This window comes from Dermacentor andersoni, chromosome 1 (genome assembly GCF_023375885.2).
Source record: "Dermacentor andersoni chromosome 1, qqDerAnde1_hic_scaffold, whole genome shotgun sequence".
NCBI classification, from domain to species: Eukaryota; Metazoa; Arthropoda; class Arachnida; order Ixodida; family Ixodidae; genus Dermacentor; species Dermacentor andersoni.
In genome coordinates, this window is record NC_092814.1 from 65,388,279 (window position 1) to 65,409,176 (window position 20,898).

At 42.3% G+C, this 20,898-nt stretch overlaps 1 protein-coding gene across 1 annotated transcript in view; it reads right to left on the bottom strand.

Annotated features, from left to right (window-relative positions):
• Positions 1 to 12,431: 12,431 nt before the first annotated feature.
• Positions 12,432 to 20,898, bottom strand: part of Arp3 (Actin-related protein 3) — a 29,605-nt gene continuing 21,138 nt past the window's right edge. The window contains exons 8-13 of the mRNA XM_050193292.3: positions 20,668 to 20,811; positions 20,427 to 20,600; positions 19,594 to 19,686; positions 19,020 to 19,145; positions 18,819 to 18,902; positions 12,432 to 13,077 (exon numbers count right to left, since the gene is read on the bottom strand). Coding sequence (XP_050049249.1) covers positions 12,982 to 13,077; positions 18,819 to 18,902; positions 19,020 to 19,145; positions 19,594 to 19,686; positions 20,427 to 20,600; positions 20,668 to 20,811 — 717 coding nt within the window. The 3' untranslated portion in view covers positions 12,432 to 12,981. The remainder of the gene's footprint in view (positions 13,078 to 18,818; positions 18,903 to 19,019; positions 19,146 to 19,593; positions 19,687 to 20,426; positions 20,601 to 20,667; positions 20,812 to 20,898) is intronic.

Genomic DNA, 20,898 nt, shown 5'->3' on the forward strand with positions numbered 1-20,898 from the left:
GTAGAGACTTGAACATCTCAGAGGCAAAATTCATTTACCACCTTCCATGTGGTGGGAACGTAATGCAACAGTGTACACATTTTGTTTCTTCAACAAGGAAGGTGTTGAGGTGCTTCAGCTGTTTTTATATAGTGCCAAGTTTTCTGCACGTTACAAGACTGTACTTACACTTGCAACTTTTTAGACATTTCTTCACATACATTCATGACATATCATATTTCATCTTCCGACTTTTTTTCTACAGGGAGGCATGTCCTCAAGTACACTCTGAATGCATTTCCATTATGAAATCATGTCACATTTTGGAGCTTACATATTGCCCAATGCATTTAACACTACCTTTGTATTTCGAACTAAGAAGTGCCACTTGCTGCCTTCTCTGACTGAATTTATGGATATGCATAATTTTAAGATTGCCTTACGCAAACGTAAAAGCACCTACACAAAATGAAATGCCACTGAAGTAGACAAAGGTTGTCTGTGGAACCTTCTGCTATTCTACATTGTAGTACCAGACAGTGTGGCCATAATGGTGAGAATCCACATGCAATTAAATTGTTTAATCACAAGACATTGACTTTGTCTTAAGTGTTCCCTCATGCAAACCACCCTTAATTCTTAATATAGCAGAAAAATGTTTGCTGTGATCAGTAGCTTTGGTATGAATCTTGCAGTTGGCTATTGCTTAGCAAACGATGTGAGCAGCTATAGTGTGACACACCTCATTTAGCACATTCGCATAGTGACACTCCCCTAATGTCTGGCAAATAAATTTTTCAATTGCACAGAATGCACAAAGCATTTAGGACCTCTGTGACAGCATGTGCCAATAAATAACCTGTTAAAAAAAATATGCGGATCCCACGACTGTTGAAATCAATGTAAGCAAGGCTTTCTAGGCCATTTGCTTTGATTGACAATAATTAGCGATGATGTTGATGGTGAATGTGCAATTTCTTCAGCATTTAGTCCAATACGAGAGCAGTGAGTTGATGCTAAATGTTGCCTTGTGCACATCACTGCTGTTTGTCTGCGTAACACACAGGGAGACGTGTTTGCTTGAGCTGGTGTTGTGCACCATTGTTCATAATCACCGAGAGGGTTGATCATCATCATTGCCTCTCATGGCACTCGCATCATAGTAGAAGTGTTAAACTTTAATTGAATTATGGGGCTGTATGTGCCAAAACCATGATTGGATTATGAGGCACGCCATGGTGGCGGACTCCAGATGAATTATGACACCCTGGTGTTCTTTAATGTGCACCTAAATTGAAGTGCACTACTGTTTTTGTATTTCGCTCCCGTTAAAATGTGGCTGCAATGGTCGGGATTGAACTCGCAACCTCGAGCAATGCCATAGCCGTCGAGCTACCGCGGCGGGCTCAGAAGTGTTGATTTGACGTGCGACCGATTTCGTAGTGTTGCCTAGACCCTACGGTGTTTTAATGCGACTTTGCATCTGCATGCCCTGCATCAGTTGTCCGCTTGACAAATTTGCGTGGTTTTTTTTTTCAGGAATTGCACAAGCATATCGCACCGTACCTTCACTTTTCCTGCAACCACTGTTTTAATGCCTTCTCACGTCTTTTCCTTATCCCACCCTCTCCCCCTGTGTGGGAACTGTGAGAGTGGAAGGCTGTTATTCACTTGTTTTGTGATGGCCTCGGTTCTACCCATTCTTTGTCTCCCCTCCCCCTTCCTCTCTACAGTTCTATCTACACCCCCTATGAACGTTAGTAGAAAGGTAAGCACTGCAGTTTCTGCAATGCTTTTGAGGGGGGCCATGGATAGAGTGCAGCCATGGATAATTACAACTGTCAAGAGCTGTGGTGACAATCGGGCAGCTCCAGAGAGCATTGTGCACATGCCACATGATGGAAAGGTCCAAACGGGTTTCTCCCATGGACTTTCCTCTCTGCCACGCTCCTGCCATGTATATACATGCTCCGAACCACCCAGTAACGCGGTGTGCCAGACAACAGCAGCAGCGCAAAACTCAAAGGAAGAGGCAAAGAAAGCTTTGCTTTAAAACAAGTCTCCTATGCCATAGTTTCCCAAATGCATGGCTCTCTAGAGGCTTCTACGTTTTTCTAAGACCAAGACAGTTTTGCTCACTGATTGATGCTCAGATTTAGTTTGCAGCCATTGAAGAGAGAGTGGCATAGCCAGTACGGTATATAGAAGTCGCGTAAGCCTCAACTTGCAACATCACTTTTCTTATGGACACTGCTTTGTGGATGTTTCAGTGATTATACTATTGGGTGCTAACATCTAAAACAACATTGATTTAAGATCACTGCAAAGCTTTTTGGTAACAAAACTAGATTACCAGCTGCAAGGTCTATGCAAGCTCATGAGGCGCAGAAGTCTCAGTGCACACTTGTCAGACATTGTACTACAGTACTACAGTGTGATCATTTTTTAAGTTTTATGCAAATTTTAATAATTGCCTGCGGCAGATAGCATAATTCTTGTCCTTGAGCTGGATTATTTGAATAATTACAAAAATTCACTAATTCCTATTTCGTTACTTTATGGCACATATTGCAATTTACTGATGGTAGCCAGTGAGCTTGCAAGACGTATCTACATGAAATGAATTTCCAGGACACGTCAGTTCCGAGATATTTCCCAAAGTGTGGAATGAACTAGATGGGTGTTCCATTTACTTTTGTGCTTCAGTGCATTAAAGGGTGCTTTGTAAAAAAGTAAGTGGAACAACAGTGCATTTTTAGGGCAAGCTTGCTGGTGCATATCTACAAATTTGCGTAATTCTGGAAATTCATTCCAAATAAAGATGCCTTGCAAACCCACTGGCTACAGTTAATAAATGGCGATATGTACCATATGTACCATAAAGTAACTAATTCAAAAGGTAATTGGGGAATTCATTAATTAGCTGAATATGTGTTTCAATTTATCGTGCAATTAATGTCTGCCTCTCTGAATAATCCAGCTCAAGGACTAGAATTGTGTTATCTGCAACAAGCTATCTTTAAAAATTTCATAAAACTTAAAGATAATCACCCTGTATAGCAAATATGGGGTTTAGCATTTCTGGTACACTGAAATTTTAAAGAATAGCCACAAATGCAGCACTCAAAGTATTTATCTAGTATTTATTCTTTACCTAGGTTTCAACTTAGCTGCTACGCTTCTGTTGTGTATTCCTTGCAAGAACATGGCAAGATTTTTTTTTTTGTACTGGCTTACATTACATTCAATATTCCTCCTTAATTACTGTACAATATATTTAAGAAGTTGGTGCCAGCCTTTATAAATCAAGCTAGAACACCTGTTGTGTTATAACTTGCACCAAAGAAATTTATTGATAGGAAAAGATTAGGGGTTAACCAGAATCAATATGTTCTAGCCAGCTACTCTGCCATGGGCAAGGGATGACACCAAAGGGAAAGGCGAGAAGCACATCATGAATGCCTATCAACTGCACTCTCTTGGGGAAAAAAATAAATGTCTGGTATGCATGACATTTTGGCCATGAGCCGAAGATAAATGTTTAAAAACAATTGTCTATGCAAGCCAGATTTGGACAGCCCACAAAGAGGAACGGTTACCTTTAAACACAGTAAGCTGTTACCTTTCTAGAGTGCCAGAACATGTCCATGATTCAGGGGTTGGGTCTCCCTTTCCTTGAGCATGTACAGATAAGCGTTGTCTTTTAATTTCTGCCACTGTGCGGCCTTTCAGTTTATAGTCTCATTTCTTTTGTCCTTTTCCTTCCTTCTTGCATCTGTGTGTGCATGCCTACCTTTCAGAACCACGAATCCCTTACAGCATGCTCAACTTTAGGTTGGCCTAAGCATACAGTGACTGCTGTTATCACGATTACTGGTGGCATTCTTACACTGCACATGACCTAGACTGGCACAGTGCATTGGTCAGTCTGGGCTGTCTACACACATCCAATAAGATGCAAAAAGTGCAAAGGCCATACCAAGCCTCTTCTACATATAATACTCTTATATCTACTATAATACTAAATATATATATAATATAATATAATTGGATAGCGTGCAGTAACCCAATTTAAATTCTGGACCTTTTTTTTTAATTATAAACTTAATGTCTAAAAGCAACTCTTGGGCTATGAGAGGCACCATGGTGTAGGCATTCAGATTATTAATATCAGTTGCCTGGAGTTTGCACTACATTTGCAAGCTTGGAGTGACGCCTGATACCGGCGAAAGATGCCAAGAGTGAGTGGGGCTATACTATTCCAGGTACAACCAAATTAGGAAGGCCCACTAAGCTTCAACAAAGACATTCCCTCACCAGAACAGGAACAGGCCTCCCTGGTGCAGTATTCGGCCACAACCTCCCTGATGATATTTACAATTAACCAATGGCCTTCAGTCCCCAGCAGCTGTGGAGCACCTGACCAAGGCAGCAGTCAGACCTGTAACGCAGCAGAGGGTGCTAAGAATCTCTGGGTCCAGACAGGCCGCCAATGGAAACTGACCCTTGCAATGTTTAACACTCGAACACTCTCGAGTGAGGCTAGCTTAGCAGGACTCTTTGAGGAACTATCAGACATTGTTTGGGATATTATTGACCTTAGTGAGATTAGAACTGGTGAGGCTAAAACATTGCTAAATAATGGCCATGTCCTCTGCTATAGAGGTCTCCCTGATAAGAAGCAATACGGGGTAGGATTCCTAATCCATAAGGACATAATGGGCAACATTGACGAATTCTACAGCATTAATGAGAGGGTAGCAGTAGTCGTAATCAAACTTAATAAGAGGTATAGATTAAAGGTAGTACAAGCCTATGCTCCAACACCCAGTCACTATTAATAGGAAGTAGATCAGTTTTATGAAAATGTTGAATTAGTGATGAGAAAAGTGCAAACTAGGTATACAGTAGTAATGGGTGACTTCAATGCAAATGTGGGGAAAAAGCAGGCGGGTGAACAGGCAATTGGCAACTACGGCGTCCATTCTAGAAACGCTAGAGGAGAGATGCTGGCAGAATTCGCAGAAAGGAATAAGCTTAAAATAATGAACACCTTTTTCAGGAAATGTAGCAACAGAAAGTGGACCTGGAAAAACCCTAATGGTGAAACAAGAAATGAAATCGATTTCATACTTTCTGCCGATCCCTGCATAGTGCAGAATGTAGAAGTGATAGGTAGGGTAAAGTGCAGTGATCGTAGGTTAGTGAGGGCTAGGATTCACCTCAATTTGAAGAGAGAAAGAGTAAAATTGGTCAATAAGAAACAGGCCAACTTAGAGGCAGTAAGGGCAAAAGCAGGCAAATTTAGGCTGGTACATGCAAATAAATATGCAGCCTTAGAACAGAGAGATGATGATGATGACATAGAGGTAATGAATGAAACCGTAATGAGGCTGGCTTCATAGGCAGCAATTAAAGTGGGAGGCAAGGCACATAGGCAACCAGTAGGCAGGCTCTCCCAAGTAACAAAGGACCTACTAAAGAAACGACAAAGAATGAAAGTGTCCAACTCAAGAGATAAGATAGAATTCGCGGAACTGTCAAATCTGATCAACATACGAAAATAAGTGATATTGGAAATTATAACGTGAGAAAGACTGAAGAAGCCATAAAAAATGGACACAGCCTGAAATCAGTGAGAAGGAAACTTGGCATAGGACAAACCAAGATGTATGCACTGAAAGATAAGCAGGGTAATATCATCAGCTATCTCGAAGGTATAATAAAAGCAGCGGTAGAATTCTATACTGACCTGTACAGTACCCAGAGGACTCGGGAGTACTCTATTCGAAACAATAATGAACAGTATACAGAAACTCTTCCTATAACTAGAGAGGAGGTCAGAAGGGCCTTGCAAGGCATGAAACGGGGAAAAGCGGCAGAAGAGAATGGAATAACAGACTATTTAATCAATCATGGAGGAGACATAATGCTTGAAAAACTGGCGGCTCTCTATACGAAGTGTCTATCGACTGCAAGGGTCCCAGAAAACTGTAAGAATGCAAACATTCTATTAATCCGCAAAAAGGGAGATAATGAACTAAAATTATAGGCCCATTAGCGTACTCCCAGTATTATATCAAATATTTACCAAAATAATCTCCAATAGAATAAGGGCAACACTTGACTTTAGTCAACCAAGGAAACAGGCTGGCTTCAGGAAAGGATACTCTATAATGCATTACATCCATGTCATTAATCAGGTTATCGAGAAACTCCTAGTGTATGATAAGCCTCTCTATATGGCTTTCATAGATTACGAAAAAGCACTTGATTCAGTAGAGATACCAGCAGTCATAGAGGCATTGCATAATCAAGGAGTACAGACCACTTACGTAAATGCCCTGGAAAATATCTACAGAGATTCCACAGCCACCTTAATTCTACACAAGTAGAAAGATACCTATAAAGAAAGGGGTCAGACAAGGAGACACTCTCTGCAATGCTATTCCCTGCGTGCTTGGAAGAAGTATTCAAACTATTAAACTGGGAAGGTTTAGGAGTAAGGATCGACGGCGAATACCTCAGCAACCTTCGGTTTGCCGATGACATTGTTCTATTCAGGAACACTGCGGACGAGTTACAACAAATGATTGAGGACCTTAACAGAGAGAGTGTAAGAGTGGGGTTGAAGATTAATATGCAGAAAACAAAAACAATGCTCAATTACCTGGCAAGGGAACAAGAGTTCAAGATTGCCAGTCAGCCTCTTGAGTCTGTGAAGGAGTACGTTTACCTAGGCCAACTAATCACAGGGAACCCCGACCATGAGAAGGAAATTCACAGAAGAATAAAAAATGGGTTGGATCGCATATGGCAGACATCGTGAGCTTCTGACTGGGAGCTTACCTATATCATTGAAAAGGAAAGTATACAATCAGTGCATTTTCCCGGTGCTGATATATGGGGCAGAGACTTGGAGACTGACAAAGAAGCTTGAGAACAAGTTAAGAACTGCGCAGAGAGCAATGGAACGAAGAATGCTAGGGATAATTTTAAGAGACAGAAAGAGAGCGCTTTGGATCAGAGAGCATATGGGTATAGACAATATTCTAATAGACATTAAGAGAAAAAAATAGCACTGGGCAGGTCATGTAACGCGCAGATTAGATAACCGTTGGACCATTAGGGTGACAGAATGGGTACGAAGAGAAGGGAAGCGCAGTAGAAGACTAGGTGGTGCGACGAAATTAGGAAATTTGTGGGTGCTAGTTGGAATCGATTCGTGCAGGGCAGGGGTAATTGGAGACCGCAGGGAGAGGCCTTCGTCCTGCAGTGGACATAAAATAGGCTGATGATGATGATGATGAATTTTTAATGTGCACGCAAAGCACAGTACACAAGAGTTCTTGCATTCTTTTCCCATCAAAATCTGGTCAGCATGGTCTGGAAACAAACTCGCGACCTCATGGCCAGCAGCAGGACACAATAGCCACCAAGTCACTATGACAGGTCAAAGATCAAGTGTGTGGAGCCACCAATTGTGATCTGATTGAGAATAACGTAGATTCCATTCCAATTCATTTACTTTTTGCACTTCATCAGTGGTCCAAGTGGTGTACTGCATACATTACCAGGAATGGCCAGTCGTGAGCAATAGATGATAAAAAAAGTCGCAGCTTAGCCCAAAGTGTGAAGCATCGATTGCAATAACAAATTAGAAGACAGCTAAACGAAGTAAAGATAGTAGTTTTATCGGCTGTATAAATTTGTAAACACTCGCTTACTAACTAAACTAACAAGCATGGTGCCAGGCGCACACAAGCAAACATGAACACATCTCGCTTGATGACCACAGAAACTTGCTGTCAAAACACTGGAGTGATGAAGCGCAGCAGCAGCAGCGAGTGAAGTGACCTGCATGCTGCCTCTCGCTTTAACGCAACTAAGTGTTGAGAACAAATGCACACAAAGCTTTGAGCCCTCGGCACACCTAGACTGTATTCATCGCAGTTTGATTTCAGTACAGGGCCCTCATGGCCACGCCATACGCAGGAGCCGCTGGAGCAGAACCCCTCCAGCCCCTGCTTTGCATGCGAAGGAAGACAGCATACTATACTTCCTCCCCGCTTTCCTCCTTTGCGTGCGCGAGATCGAGCAGCCATCATCTGCTCAACCTCGGAACGCTTTCACTCACACATAAAGCATAACGCCCGTGGCGATTTTATCGCCCTTGGACTTTATACGGATCATCACAGCTACGACAGAAATGCGGCTGGAGTGTCCATATAATTGCTATCGCAATAAAAGGACTCGAACCAAGTGAAAGGAGTCATTACATAAGTATATACACCCTGGCTTAGTACATAAATCACTGCGCCATTGGGAATGCGTGGAAAAATTAGTTAAACCTCGAAATAACGAAATTTTCGATATGACGAAGTATTTAATTTTTTATAACCTCTTGTCCATAGAACACCATGTAATTATAACCTCAATATAACAAAGTCTGTTTGTATGCAATTTCAATATAACGAAATTTCGCTTCCGCAGCAAAGGAATTCCGAGACAATAAATGGAAATTTCCGTGGACGCAGATGGTCAAATGATTGAATTACAAGCGGCTGCTTGCAAACGCACCTGTCAAATTTTGCGTCGCGCGACAATGAGTGATTGCCGAAATGAAGCCGCATCATGACCCGTATAAAGTCCAAGTTTGATAAGATCCTATCGCACCCCACACAATTTGTGCTTTCGGTGTGAGTGAAAGTGTGCGAGAGTGCGACAAGAAAGATGGTGGCTTCACGCACGAGCAAAGGGAAAGAGGGGCAGGGAGCGAGTTCGCGGCGATAACAAGCGTGCGCGAAGGGCGGGGCGACATATAGCGAGAGTCTCGGCCGTGGCTGCGCATGGCTGTATTATTTATTTATTTACAGTATACTGTGGTCACGAAGGGCTATGCAGGTGGAAATTTTTTTTTATACAATTGCACAGTTTTGTGGCACAAATGAAGCCGCGCCAAAGCAAATATAAAAAAAAAAATTATGGGGTTTTACGTGCCAAAACCACTTTCTGATTATGAGGCACGCCGTTGTGGAGGACTCCGGAAATTTCGACCACCTGGGGCTCTTTAACGTGCACCTAAATCTAAGTACACGGGTGTTTCCACATTTCGCCCCCATCGAAATGCGGCCGCCGTGGCCGGGATTCGATCCTGCGACCTCGTGCTGAGCAGCCCAACACCATAGCAACTGAACAACCACGGCGGGTAAACAAACAAAGCAAACATACTAGTGTAACTAGAACCATTAAAAGAAACCGGTGCAACCTGCCCAGATAAAATAATACAGCTCACAATCGAGTGCAATACATATAACAACAGGAAGATGCAAAAATAAAGGAACTCTCCCTCGAAATACGTCGGGTGTACAAATTCAATGTTCTGCAAATTATGAAATAACACTGCACCAATAAAACATTTAGATTCCAAAAGAATGACAAAATACTAATAAATCAAGTGGCGCATATTTTCAAAAGCACTTGCAGACTCTGATGAAACAATTTTTTTTTTAGGCAGTAAATTCCAATAAGTAACAGTTATGGGAAGAAACGAGTACTTGAAAAGGTTTGCGCGTTTGATGGGGAAGTAGATTGTGAGCATGCAGATTTTTCGACGTGCACGACAAGAATGGCTGAATATATGCGTGCGTATTCACATTGTTTGTTGTGATAAAGCAAGAATAAATTTTAAGTCTCGCTATTTTCCTGCGCTGCTCTAAACTTGGCATCTTATTTACCAGCATTATGGATGATGGTGAATCTGTTCTCTTATATTTGTTAAATATAATTTAAGCGTACTGCCCGCCTCTGGACCATCTCGAGCCTATCATTTTGATAGTGGGGATCCCAAACTACGCTCGCGTATTCAACTATATTTAGTCAAAACTTTTGTAGGCTAGAAGCTTCGCATCGGATGGCGCATTCTTAGTTTGTGTCCAAGTAAGCCGAGTTTCCGAGTAGCTGCTGAACAAATGTCTTCGATGTGGGAAGACCACTTAAGGTTGTTGGCGAGTGTCAACCCCAAATATTAGTATTCTGTGGCCTCTGTTACAGTGTTATTCATTTTATAAGTGAATAGAAATGGTTGTCTTTTATTGGTTACGCGTAGCAGCACAGTTTCCTCGGAGTGTTAAACATAGACCATGTTTTTTCATCCACTTTCATTGCCATTAATTTATCATTTCTTTCAATTCAATTAGTAAGTACAAGTAATCTGGCGTCCTTGTTTGTTGGCTTCTCATATGATTAATAAAAATCGGGCCCCTCGGTTAATCCCCTTTCTTCTTGTTCATTACAAGGGTCTCATACCCGGCAACATTGATGCCTTCAGGTAGCTAATACCTCTTAAACTTCCTAAAGTAGTGCCACGCTATGAAGAATGCCGCCTCCTCCTCGCGCGCTCTTGCCGAGGCCGATGCCGCGTCGCTATTGGCCTAATGGCATCACGTGGGCCCTCGCGCCGTGCATCAGCGTCATTTTTGCTCGAGAAGCGTCTACGGAGTGGCTCAGTGGCGAGGAGCTCATGTTGGCGCCGTTGCTATGCTCAAGCAATGTAGGCGGCGCCCCGGTCGAGGAGGGTCTAGGGTGCCTCGATGTCCTCCTCGCCCACCGCTCCGGAGGGTCCAGCGTGAAAAAGAGAGAAAGGAGGAGCGAAGGCGGAGGAGGAGTGTCGTTACTTTACGAAGCTTAAGGGGCTTTACAGGTAGCACGTGTGGGTTTATTTATTGGCCAGTTGCTTTCAGCCAAAAAGATGACGTGCTCGTGACGCCTGCGGCAGAAAGGATGTTCCACATCTGCCACCAAGATTGGCGAGTGGTGGTGCTGGCTAACACTCCCAAGGTTGGTTGTAGTAGTAAAACAAATACCCAAGAAATCGGATGGGAAAACGGCGCCGCGATAGCTCAATTGGTTAGAGCATTGCACGCGTAATGTGAAGACGTGGGATCGTTCCCCACCAGCGGCAAGATGTTTTTCCATCCACTTTCATTGCCGTTAATTTATTTCTTTAATTCAATTAGTAAGTAAAACTAATTTCCCCTATGTTATCCTTGGCGTCTGTTTGTTGGCATCTCATATGACATACCATAAATTGCATTACCAACAGTTAATGTCCCCATATCCTCCTGCTAATACGTAGTAGTCTACAGCAAAATGATGAGGGATACATTGGAATGTTCATACCGTACCTTTTTATGAAAGTGGACTAGTGCGATTTGACTAGGCCAAGGTAAGGTCTTCATGTTGCCAAAACCTGTTGTAAATTGGTTCCTGCGGAGATTGAGGTAGACAGTACCTCTACCTCAAAGGTCCAGTAATTTGGATGTCAGATACACCCCCCTTCTTTAAAACATGCAGAATTGGGCCTTTGGACAAGAGCTTATGGTTGATGGAAAGCTTCGCGTGGCAGCCAATTTAAGTTTTTGCAAATTACCCATTTCCATTCTGTTTACATTTTTCATCACAAGATACTGTTCACTATTCAAGGCAAGGCTATTCAAGGCTCCTAGTCTTGAAGTCTAGGAGCCTAGTCAAGGCTCCTAGTTCAAGTCAAGGCTCACTATTCACGGCTCCTAGACGGGTTTTGCTACTCCAGTAAAAAACTGATAGTACCTCTACCTCTCCAAGCACAGTATACAAAAGGTTGCACAATGTAGTCGCCCTCCAACTATAAAACCACAATACTTTAAGATGAAAAATAGGACTGTTTGAAACTACAACGTGCCTACAAAAGGACATCAAATTACTCTAGAAACCATATCAGCAAAACGAAGTTGCCTATGTGCAAACATCCAGTAATGACGATAAATACTTAAAAATTTTCTCGCACACTATGTTGCTTTCCATAACATGTTGACTATTAAATTGATTACTACTATTTAATAAGGCTCCCCCAAAACTAGACATATAATTGAACTTTGCTTTTCTTCCACGATAAACAAGAGCAGAGTTACAGGCTGTAGTAAACATACCATACGTTTCTTTCCATATACAAGGCCTTCTATGTAATGGAACCAAAACTTCTTTATAGTGCAATTGTGGACAGATGTGGATATAGCAATCAACTCGGAATTTTTATTTCTACACTTATTTGGGTAATAAGTTGCAATAAATTACACACAAAAACAGGAAAGTTAGCTTTCATGCTTTTTTTTTTCTAGGATAAAAATAGACATCTTATATGCATTTGTGCAAATTAATTGCAGCACACTTGAACATTGGGTGTGCTGCTGTGTGTTCACAGTGTGCTTTCAATGGATTGCACTCGCACTATGGCAAAACAAGTAACAAGTGCTCTATTTGGCTTTCGGTGCTGGCCTATCAGTTGCCAGGTTCCGGTTACATGAGGCACCAAGTATACTTGTTTTAAGGGTATTCTTACTACTGGAGCAAAGCAAATTAGCATGCTGCTTTGAAATTGTGCCCTTTATTTAATTCACACAAACCACACCATGTGCCATATTCAACAACTTTAATGTGATACTTTGAAAAAATAAAATGTACAATTTCTTTACATTATGATTAAAAAAAAAAAAAGGTGCGAACAGAGGAAGAAATTAGTTGCATAAATGTGTGAAGACCAGTTAAAGAGCACTTAGTCTGCAGGAGGAAAAAAAAAGTAGAATTTAACAATTGCCACATGCATGTCGCAATAGCTTCCATGCACCATACAGACCAACTGCCACAAGCAGGCACATTTATATTACAAAAATGTACCTGCTGTCTTTCATATAATCGTCATAACATATCATAAATAGGCTACGAATAAACTTATTGTAAATAGGTAAAAAAAAATGCAGCCTTCACTGCAGCATCAACTGTCCAGCTACTGCTCAACCGCTAAAGATGGTTGAAGTAAATACAGTATGATTTTAGGGCAACAAAAGGGAATATAAAACCAAAGAAAAGTCGTAAAAAGGTTGGCATTCTGTCAAAAAGTTGTCCAACCATGCAAAGCCACATGTCAAAAATGAAAGAAAGAGAAAAGCCTTCCACAATACAGCCCTATGTCATGGCACCAAATACTGGGTTGTGACGGCAGATGCTCGGTCCACACTCTTCATAGGCCTTTTTTGTGTGGCACACTTCGTAGAACTCCGGCTGGAATAAAAATACACAATGAAAGTTATACAAGAATTTGAAACTAAACTTATTTATGGATTCCACGAAAAGAATATGTTTGCTTGTTAGGAGGCTAATTATTTCAATAGCAACAGTTCAACTACACAAGCTTTGTTCTGCACTGAATTTTTCTCTCAACTATGTGTGGTGCAACATTGAGCATGAACTGTTCTTTCCAATAACTTATGCGTTTGAGTTTTGTTCAACCATGAGCACCATTAATCGGTGTTCATTGTAAACATACTTTGCTGTATGAATAAGCAGCTTCAAATACTTCATTGTATCATGCATCCACTCCTATAAGATATGTTACAATGAACGCGGAATGCGGCTAATATTAAGAGAAAAACTAGCACTTTTTTGGATAACATTTTGGCTTCAAGGTCATCTAAGGGAAGTAGGACAAAAATGCAAGTTTTTATATCATGGACATTTATATAAATTGGAAAATTCAGTAATTTGTTAATATATAGCAAACATGTATTCAGTATGTTAGATAATATTCATACAAATTAAAAAAAATACAGACAAACGAACAAAAGAATGAAAGATTCCTTCTGTGCACACCCTTAAGCCCGAGCTGCGTGGAGCAAACTTTAATGACGAACTTCAAGTGGCGAAAATAGATCCAGTGGTGCATGACGCAGATTGTTTGCTGGCTTGGGCTACATGGAGCAAAAAAGACGCAGAGAGCATCACGCATTTGCCGTGTAACTGTCATTGTTGCCAGACTTGAACATGTTCTTGTAAAAAATAAAATAATAAGGATTTTCATTGTGTGAATTGTTTTAACCACCAAGAAATTTGTAGAAAAAAAAAAGAGAAAATGCATACAAAAAGGAAAAACTGCGGAGGCTTACAACTCGCTGCCAGAAGTCTGAGGGAGATTGCTCCTGGCGACGCCTAGCGTGCATGTATCATGCGTTTACTGGGCAAATTTTTCGTGGTTGAGCCAGATTGGCGTCGGGCATTAGCCGCTGGATGAAGTTCGCCGCTTTGGCGCCAATTTTTTTCTTCAAGTAGCCAGGTTTTTAAACAGACCCCTAAACTGCCCCTGATTGCTTTGCAAGCTTTCTCTCTCTCTCTCTCTCTCTCATCTGGTATGGGCAAGAACATTCGCTTCAATCCACCACTATCACCTACAGCCTCATACTACAGAATGTTGCACGCATGAACGACCATTCATACACAGCATGTTTGAGAGCACTAATGTCACTGCATGCAAGCACCTGGTCACATTGTACTTTTTCAGATCTCACACACTTTTCTTGGAGCTTGAAAAAAAGATATCCAAAAGTGGAAAAAGCTATCCATGAGGGAACTAGAAGAGTAAAGGAGAAGTATGTAGTAAATGTGCAAGCTCAAGTGCCAGGCAGACAATGATTGGCGCTAGACCGGGTGCGGTAGGCGTGTGACCCTAAGCAGAAATGTACATGGCAGTAACAAAGGTGTGGATATCTATGAGAGGCCATGAATGGAACATCTGTGATGTTCCATCACGGAGTGTTGAACCTTGCAATTCTTGCATTAATTTTTGTTCAGATTTAAAAATTATGTCTTGTTCTGAGAGCTAAAGCCATGCTTTTTTCTATCACTTTCAGACATATACTTCTCAATATTGCACAGAAAAGGATTAAAAGAGCAGCGACACAAGTCACTAGGCTTGGGCAAATATGGCAAATATGTTCATTCTTTTAATGACAGCGTGGAGTTGAGCATCTGGTTCAAAACTTTTCAGAAGCGCACCAGACGTGAAGGTTTTACTTCATGTCAAAATCTAATATACAGTGAACTCTCGTTAAGAAGAACTCGGTAAAGACGAATTCTCGCATATAACGAACAAGATGGGAACATTTGTTTGGTTTTCCATAGATTCAATGCAAAAAAAAAAGTCCGCTTAAGATGAACTGCCTCAGTCATACTCTTTCATTAAGATGAACATTCACAGTGACCGCCATTGCTACCGGTCCTATAGGCTAGGGTGTCTCGATGCGCCACGCCTGGGTTCGTGCGCGTCAAGACACCCTGCTGGAGGCTTGTGGCGCACATCGGCCGTGGACAAAGGCGAAAGTGAGAGAATGAAACAAAAAGAGACAGTGACGTTTCACTTCATGAACACGGGTGACGCACAAGCATGTGGGTGCTATAACGCAAACGAAGCTATCAGTCCTCAGTGTACCTTGACTGTCTGCATCGCAAATCGTATTCAAGACAAGGCTCGTGAGGCTGCATCATACGCAGCAGCAGCCAGAGTAGAACGCCCTCTTGTAAACATTGGCTCACTAACTAAATTAACAAGCATGGTGTCAGTGCGCACAGGCAAATATAAACGATCACACCACACTGGATGACCGCAACAGCAGCAAGCGAAGTGAAGTGACCTTTGCGCTGTCTATCGCTTCAACGCAAACTGAGCGGCAAGAACACTGCGCACGCAAAGCTACGAGCCATCGGCCCAACTAGACTGTGCCCGCAAAGCAGATCGTGTTCAAGCTAAAGCCAGCGCCAGTGCAACCGCGCGCCCCAAGTACAATACCCCCCCCCACCTCTTCTCCCTTCCACAGTGCCATGCACGCGACGAAAGACTGCGCGCTTCCCACCCGCCATTTCTTCCTCCACGCACGTGAGATTGAGCCGCCATCGTCGCTTCACTGTCGCATGCTTGCACAGTGTACGGCGCGAGAGGACGATGGTACCACGAGGCAAACCCGGCACGTCCGTATCGCAAACGAAACCTGTAGCAACTGCCAGAGGAGGTCAAGCCGGGGGCGTACTTACAGTTGCTAGTAGGTACAGTGGAGAGTGGCACTTGCGGAGACGCTGAACGTGCGCACGCATGCGCGAGTAAGAGCATTGCGAGAGAAGAAATGCGGGGACTTTCGCTCCTTGAATATATGGCTCTGCCTAGGCACTACGGAGGAGTTTCTTAGTGCGTGTTGTATGCGTTTGTCCCTAGGTGTGCCAGCAGAAGCAGCGGTGCGGTAGTGCTAAACTTAGCGTCGCAAGTTGGCGGCTGGACGCAATTATATTTATTCAATCGGGTTTTTTTACTAGTTGTAACAACGTGTCATTATTTCGCATTATTGGCGGAGCTTCCAGGACACCAAAGTGGCAACAGGGACATTAAAGCTGGAACCCGGACTGGTCCCTGGGTTGGGGCTCATCGAGGCCTGTGCGTGCCAGGGGAGTATAGGATCGGCTGTCTGCTATCGCGCACGGCCAATTTTTTATGTGAACACCCCCTGGCACGCTTCGGCCTCCGCGGCCCCAACACACGGGCCACCCTGCTTCCAGCTTTGATCCTCCCACTATCCCTTGGGTGCCCTGGATATCCTGCATTGCCTGCTTTATTATAACCTCAGGTGCTCTCCTGAGGCCCCCGTTTGCCGGTTACATGTGCCCTCCTGGAGCAGTGCTTGTAAAAAATTCAATCTATCGTCGCGATGAAAAAGTGACCCGCGACTTATACAACACCAGTCAGAACCATTCCCCTTCAGACACAGCTATCACCAAATGGAGCATCTGTGCCCACTTCCTCAGCATGCAAGCAGCCAGAGGCAAACTCGACCGCATTCTGCAATGCTGGCATGTCTAGGGGACAAACGCATACAACACGCACTAAGAAACCTCCTCCGTTGTGCCTAGGAAGAATCTGGGAGCAAAGGCACCCAGATTTTCTCTCTCGCACCCACTCTTACTTGCGCCTGCGCAGAAACGTCGCGCGCAGTGAGAAACGCCCCGCCCCGCTGTACCTACTAGCAATTGTAAAAATGCAACCTGGGGTGCCTCTTCCTACTTTCCTCCTCCGCGACGCTTCGCCTTGTTTCTCATTCCCTACTTCACTCAACGTCACCTAGACTTGCCTCTAGGTTACGTTGCTTTGCCGTGCGCTCAGCGTGCTCCTGCGTACTTTTGCTAGAGCTTGGAGCCTGCACTGATGACCCATCAGGTGGCAGACGCCTGCTTTAACTCCCTAATGGACTTTTTCCAACAGCAGGAAGGCACAGGAGAATTTTTAAGGTCATTAGATGAGGTGACATCGTTTGTGGCTGCTCGCTGATTTGCAAAGAAGCGCAAACATCCACAACAGACTGGATGAAACCAAGCAAGAGTACCACTTGAAAACAGTTTTAGATTAAGTTCAGCTAAATAAATGCTTTTTATGTCATTTTCCCCCCACTGTAAGTCTACTTCATTAACCATTTTGAAGTAAGATATCTGGATGCACCTGGTCATGTTGCCAATTAATCTGATAAGACGAACAAATTTTCATGGTCCCTTCGAGTTTGTTTTAAAGGGAGTCTACTGTAGTGCATTCATGTTCGCACTGAGAGGCAATGGTACTATGTGTTATGCTACAACAGGAAGACTGCCCAATGCAATACAGTTCGGCATGTTTGTGCCTACCAGTGACTTATATTTACGAACTTTCCAAATGTGCAAAATATGCTTGAAATTTTGCCTTATAAGCTCAATATTACTGCAACATTTTGTGAGACTACATTTTCATTCCCTGACCATGATTATTATGACTCAATCATTATAATGCTTTGCAGTTTAGTCATGAGATCATGGTTTGGTTTCTTCGTTATGGCAACCTTGAAAAGAATAAAAGTAAAGCAGTTGTCCTGAACACATTCCCCTTTATGGATAGTCACTACAGTGACATCGTTGGTATTACTTAGGGCAATAGAGGCTTCTACAGCCGCATCATTACAGCCACATTACCACCTTATCATGGTAGGTTAGTTCCGGCAGTAAAAGTACCACTACCAACTCTCACACTTGCTCCATCCACAGTAGGTCAGAAACAAAGTACACACCATGTCCACATATATATACAGTACTTATCAATTTAAAAGAAGAAAGTGAATTATCACTTTCAACTTAAACTAACAGGATACATCCCTTGTGAACCAATGATGCAAGCTCAATCTAACATGTATGAAATACATGTATAAAAATACAAAAAAGTTCAGCACACTGTTTTAGTGTATTAAGGGAAAATGAGACATCCACCTAATCGTAGCAAATGCTGCGAAGCAAACCCACATGGGTTCCTCGAAAGAAAAGCCTCACAGTTGAAGAAAAGTTCGTCCTGGTCCGGGACCAGGACAATTTCTTCAGGACGGTTTTCTTCAACTGGTGAGGCTTTTCTTTCGAGGAACCCGTATAGGTTTCCTTTGTAGCAACTGCTACAATTAGGTGGATGTCTAATTTTCATTTAAATACTTCTCTCCACCTTTCGGGTTTCCGCAGAACTATTACATCAAATCCTTGCCTTTGCTTCGAGTTGTTAACAAATTCGACTTCGCCCTATCTGCTAGCCGCCTGGATAGCTCACATGGTAGAGCGGCTGCCCTGGAAAGGCGGTGGTCCCGAGTTCGAGTCCCGGACCAGGACGAATTTTTTCCGACTGCAAGGCTTTTCTTTCAAGGAACCCGCATGGGTTTCCTTTGTAACAATTGCTACGATTAGGTGGATGTCTCATTTTCCCTTAATTACTTCTCTCCACCTTGTGGGTTTCTGCAGAACTATTACATCAAACACTGTTTTAGTGTACTATCTTCAGCCAGAATCATTAAGCTTCAGATAATGGAAAAGTTTGCCACTCTTTTATGAAATTAAAATATGTCCCTCCATGCTAAATTTACCATCCAACAGAACAACCAGGCCCATAACTTTACATGTTGAAAGAACCAATTACTGCGATGACTCACCGTAGATGCCAACATGCTGCCACCAAACCAGACAGCGTATCTCTGCATGTGATGGGAAATCACTTGCACTTCCATTGGCTTCGGCTGTAAACGACAGGTAAGAGAATGTTCAGTACAACGTCAAGCTTTCAAGGAGTCATTAGCCATGGCAAGACATGCACACACACACACATACAAACACACAAACAAAAGGAAACTTGCCGTGATGCGTCCTCCACTTAGCTTTTCACTGAACTTAAGTCGTGCATCAACCACACGCTTCAAGTCTCGCTGTAGTCGGCGGCCAAAGTCTTTAAACATTGTGGAGCCACCAGACAGAACAATGTTCTGTAAAAGCGAAATAGATCTCTCACAAAAGCTGATCACACAACTTTCTTCAAACAATCAATGCATGCACCAGAGCCAAAAATTTCACGTTCACAGCCAGAGAAAAGGAGCGGATTCTAGTAAACATAGAAAAGCTATTAAGCAAGAAGTATGAAGACTATCATTAGGGTGGAACATACGTGTTCACACATGGGAAAGACAATACTGATTGGATAAGGTTACTAAATGAACAATGTTTTCTCATTTCATATTCGAATACTGCAGCATCATCTTCTCTGAAATACCGAAGTACTGAGGAATTGACAGCACGAGCAGTACAAGTTAAAACTGCATTCACATGCAAAACAGTGAATCCACATTCAAGGCCATTGCATGACACAGTCATCTACACGCACCCCAAGAGGCCAAGAAGTGACTGGTGCCAGCATATATTTGTACAATGGGTTACCTTGTAAAGTGGGCGTCGCACATCAATGGGGCAACTTTGCACACATGTGTCAACAATCTCAGAAATAGGTGTAGTAAAGTCAGGATTTGAGAACTGAAAAAAGAAAGTAAATGGATAAACGAACAGCAGCAAAAACTAAAAAATCTAACGTAATAAAGCTGCTATTAAACCTGCATTCACAACCATTATTTTACTGTGCGTGTGCACAAGAAATGCACAACAGCAATCCATCATGCATGCAATACCCACATAACTGCTATCCTTGACCCAGATTTTGTTTCTTTTTCTGAACACTAACAGTTTATTATTAAGGCTCACTCAAAGCACACAGACACAAGAAAGTTCCAAATAATACTGTAGTATATGCACGTAATTTTTTTTTGAGTAATTACCAACCTAAGCAAGTACCCTGAATTAAATTAACAACTCTGCTCTGAATACTGTATAGTATTCTCATATAAAGGTTGCACTTTTCTTAAATTTGCGTTTGAATATTTCTGATGTGCCCCAACACAATTAAAAAAAAAGTACATCTATAAAAACAGATGTTACTGCTGCATGCAACAACTTTAAGAAGTTTATTTTAGCTTCATTTGTGCACAGTGAAAGAAAAATATATGCACAGGGGGAGCATAAAGAACTTGCATAAGGTTAAATTCTAGCTAAAAAAAAAACTTTCATAGCTAAATTCTAGTTTCCGAACTAGGGTCCACGTATAGGTTAGGATGGGTTATACAAGCAAATGAGATTAAATTTTAAAAAAATCATAAAGTGTTATGGCTAGGCTACAAAATTTTCAAGTGTTTATAAATAGAAATACACATAACAGTTACCTCAGGATGAAAGAAGATTTCAGGTCCCAGAAATCGTTCGTAACCTACATCAACACAAAACTTCTGCTTCGTGATTGCATTCATGCCTTCATATTTCTTGATCCACTTGCTTGGCTCCTGGTCATATCTGGAAAATTCCTTGGCAATGTCTGGACAAATGTAACACAGCTTCTCCTGGAAAGGTATAGGTATAAATGAGCAACAACAATAGCATGACAAACATAGCAAAATATGGTCTTACCTTGATGGCTTTTGCAGTCTCCAAAGACTGCTCTGGTGGAATGCCCACCTCCCGCTCACGCAGAAGGTTCTGAATAAAGTAGGTCACATTGCGTCCAGCAATGGGAATGTGCTTGATGCAGCTGCCAATCACATAGCCCTCAGCCTGAAACAAGTAGAGCAAAGCTTTTTATAAGCACATTTATACATAACAATCAAACCTCGGCATAACAAAGTTGTACTTCCAGTGAAA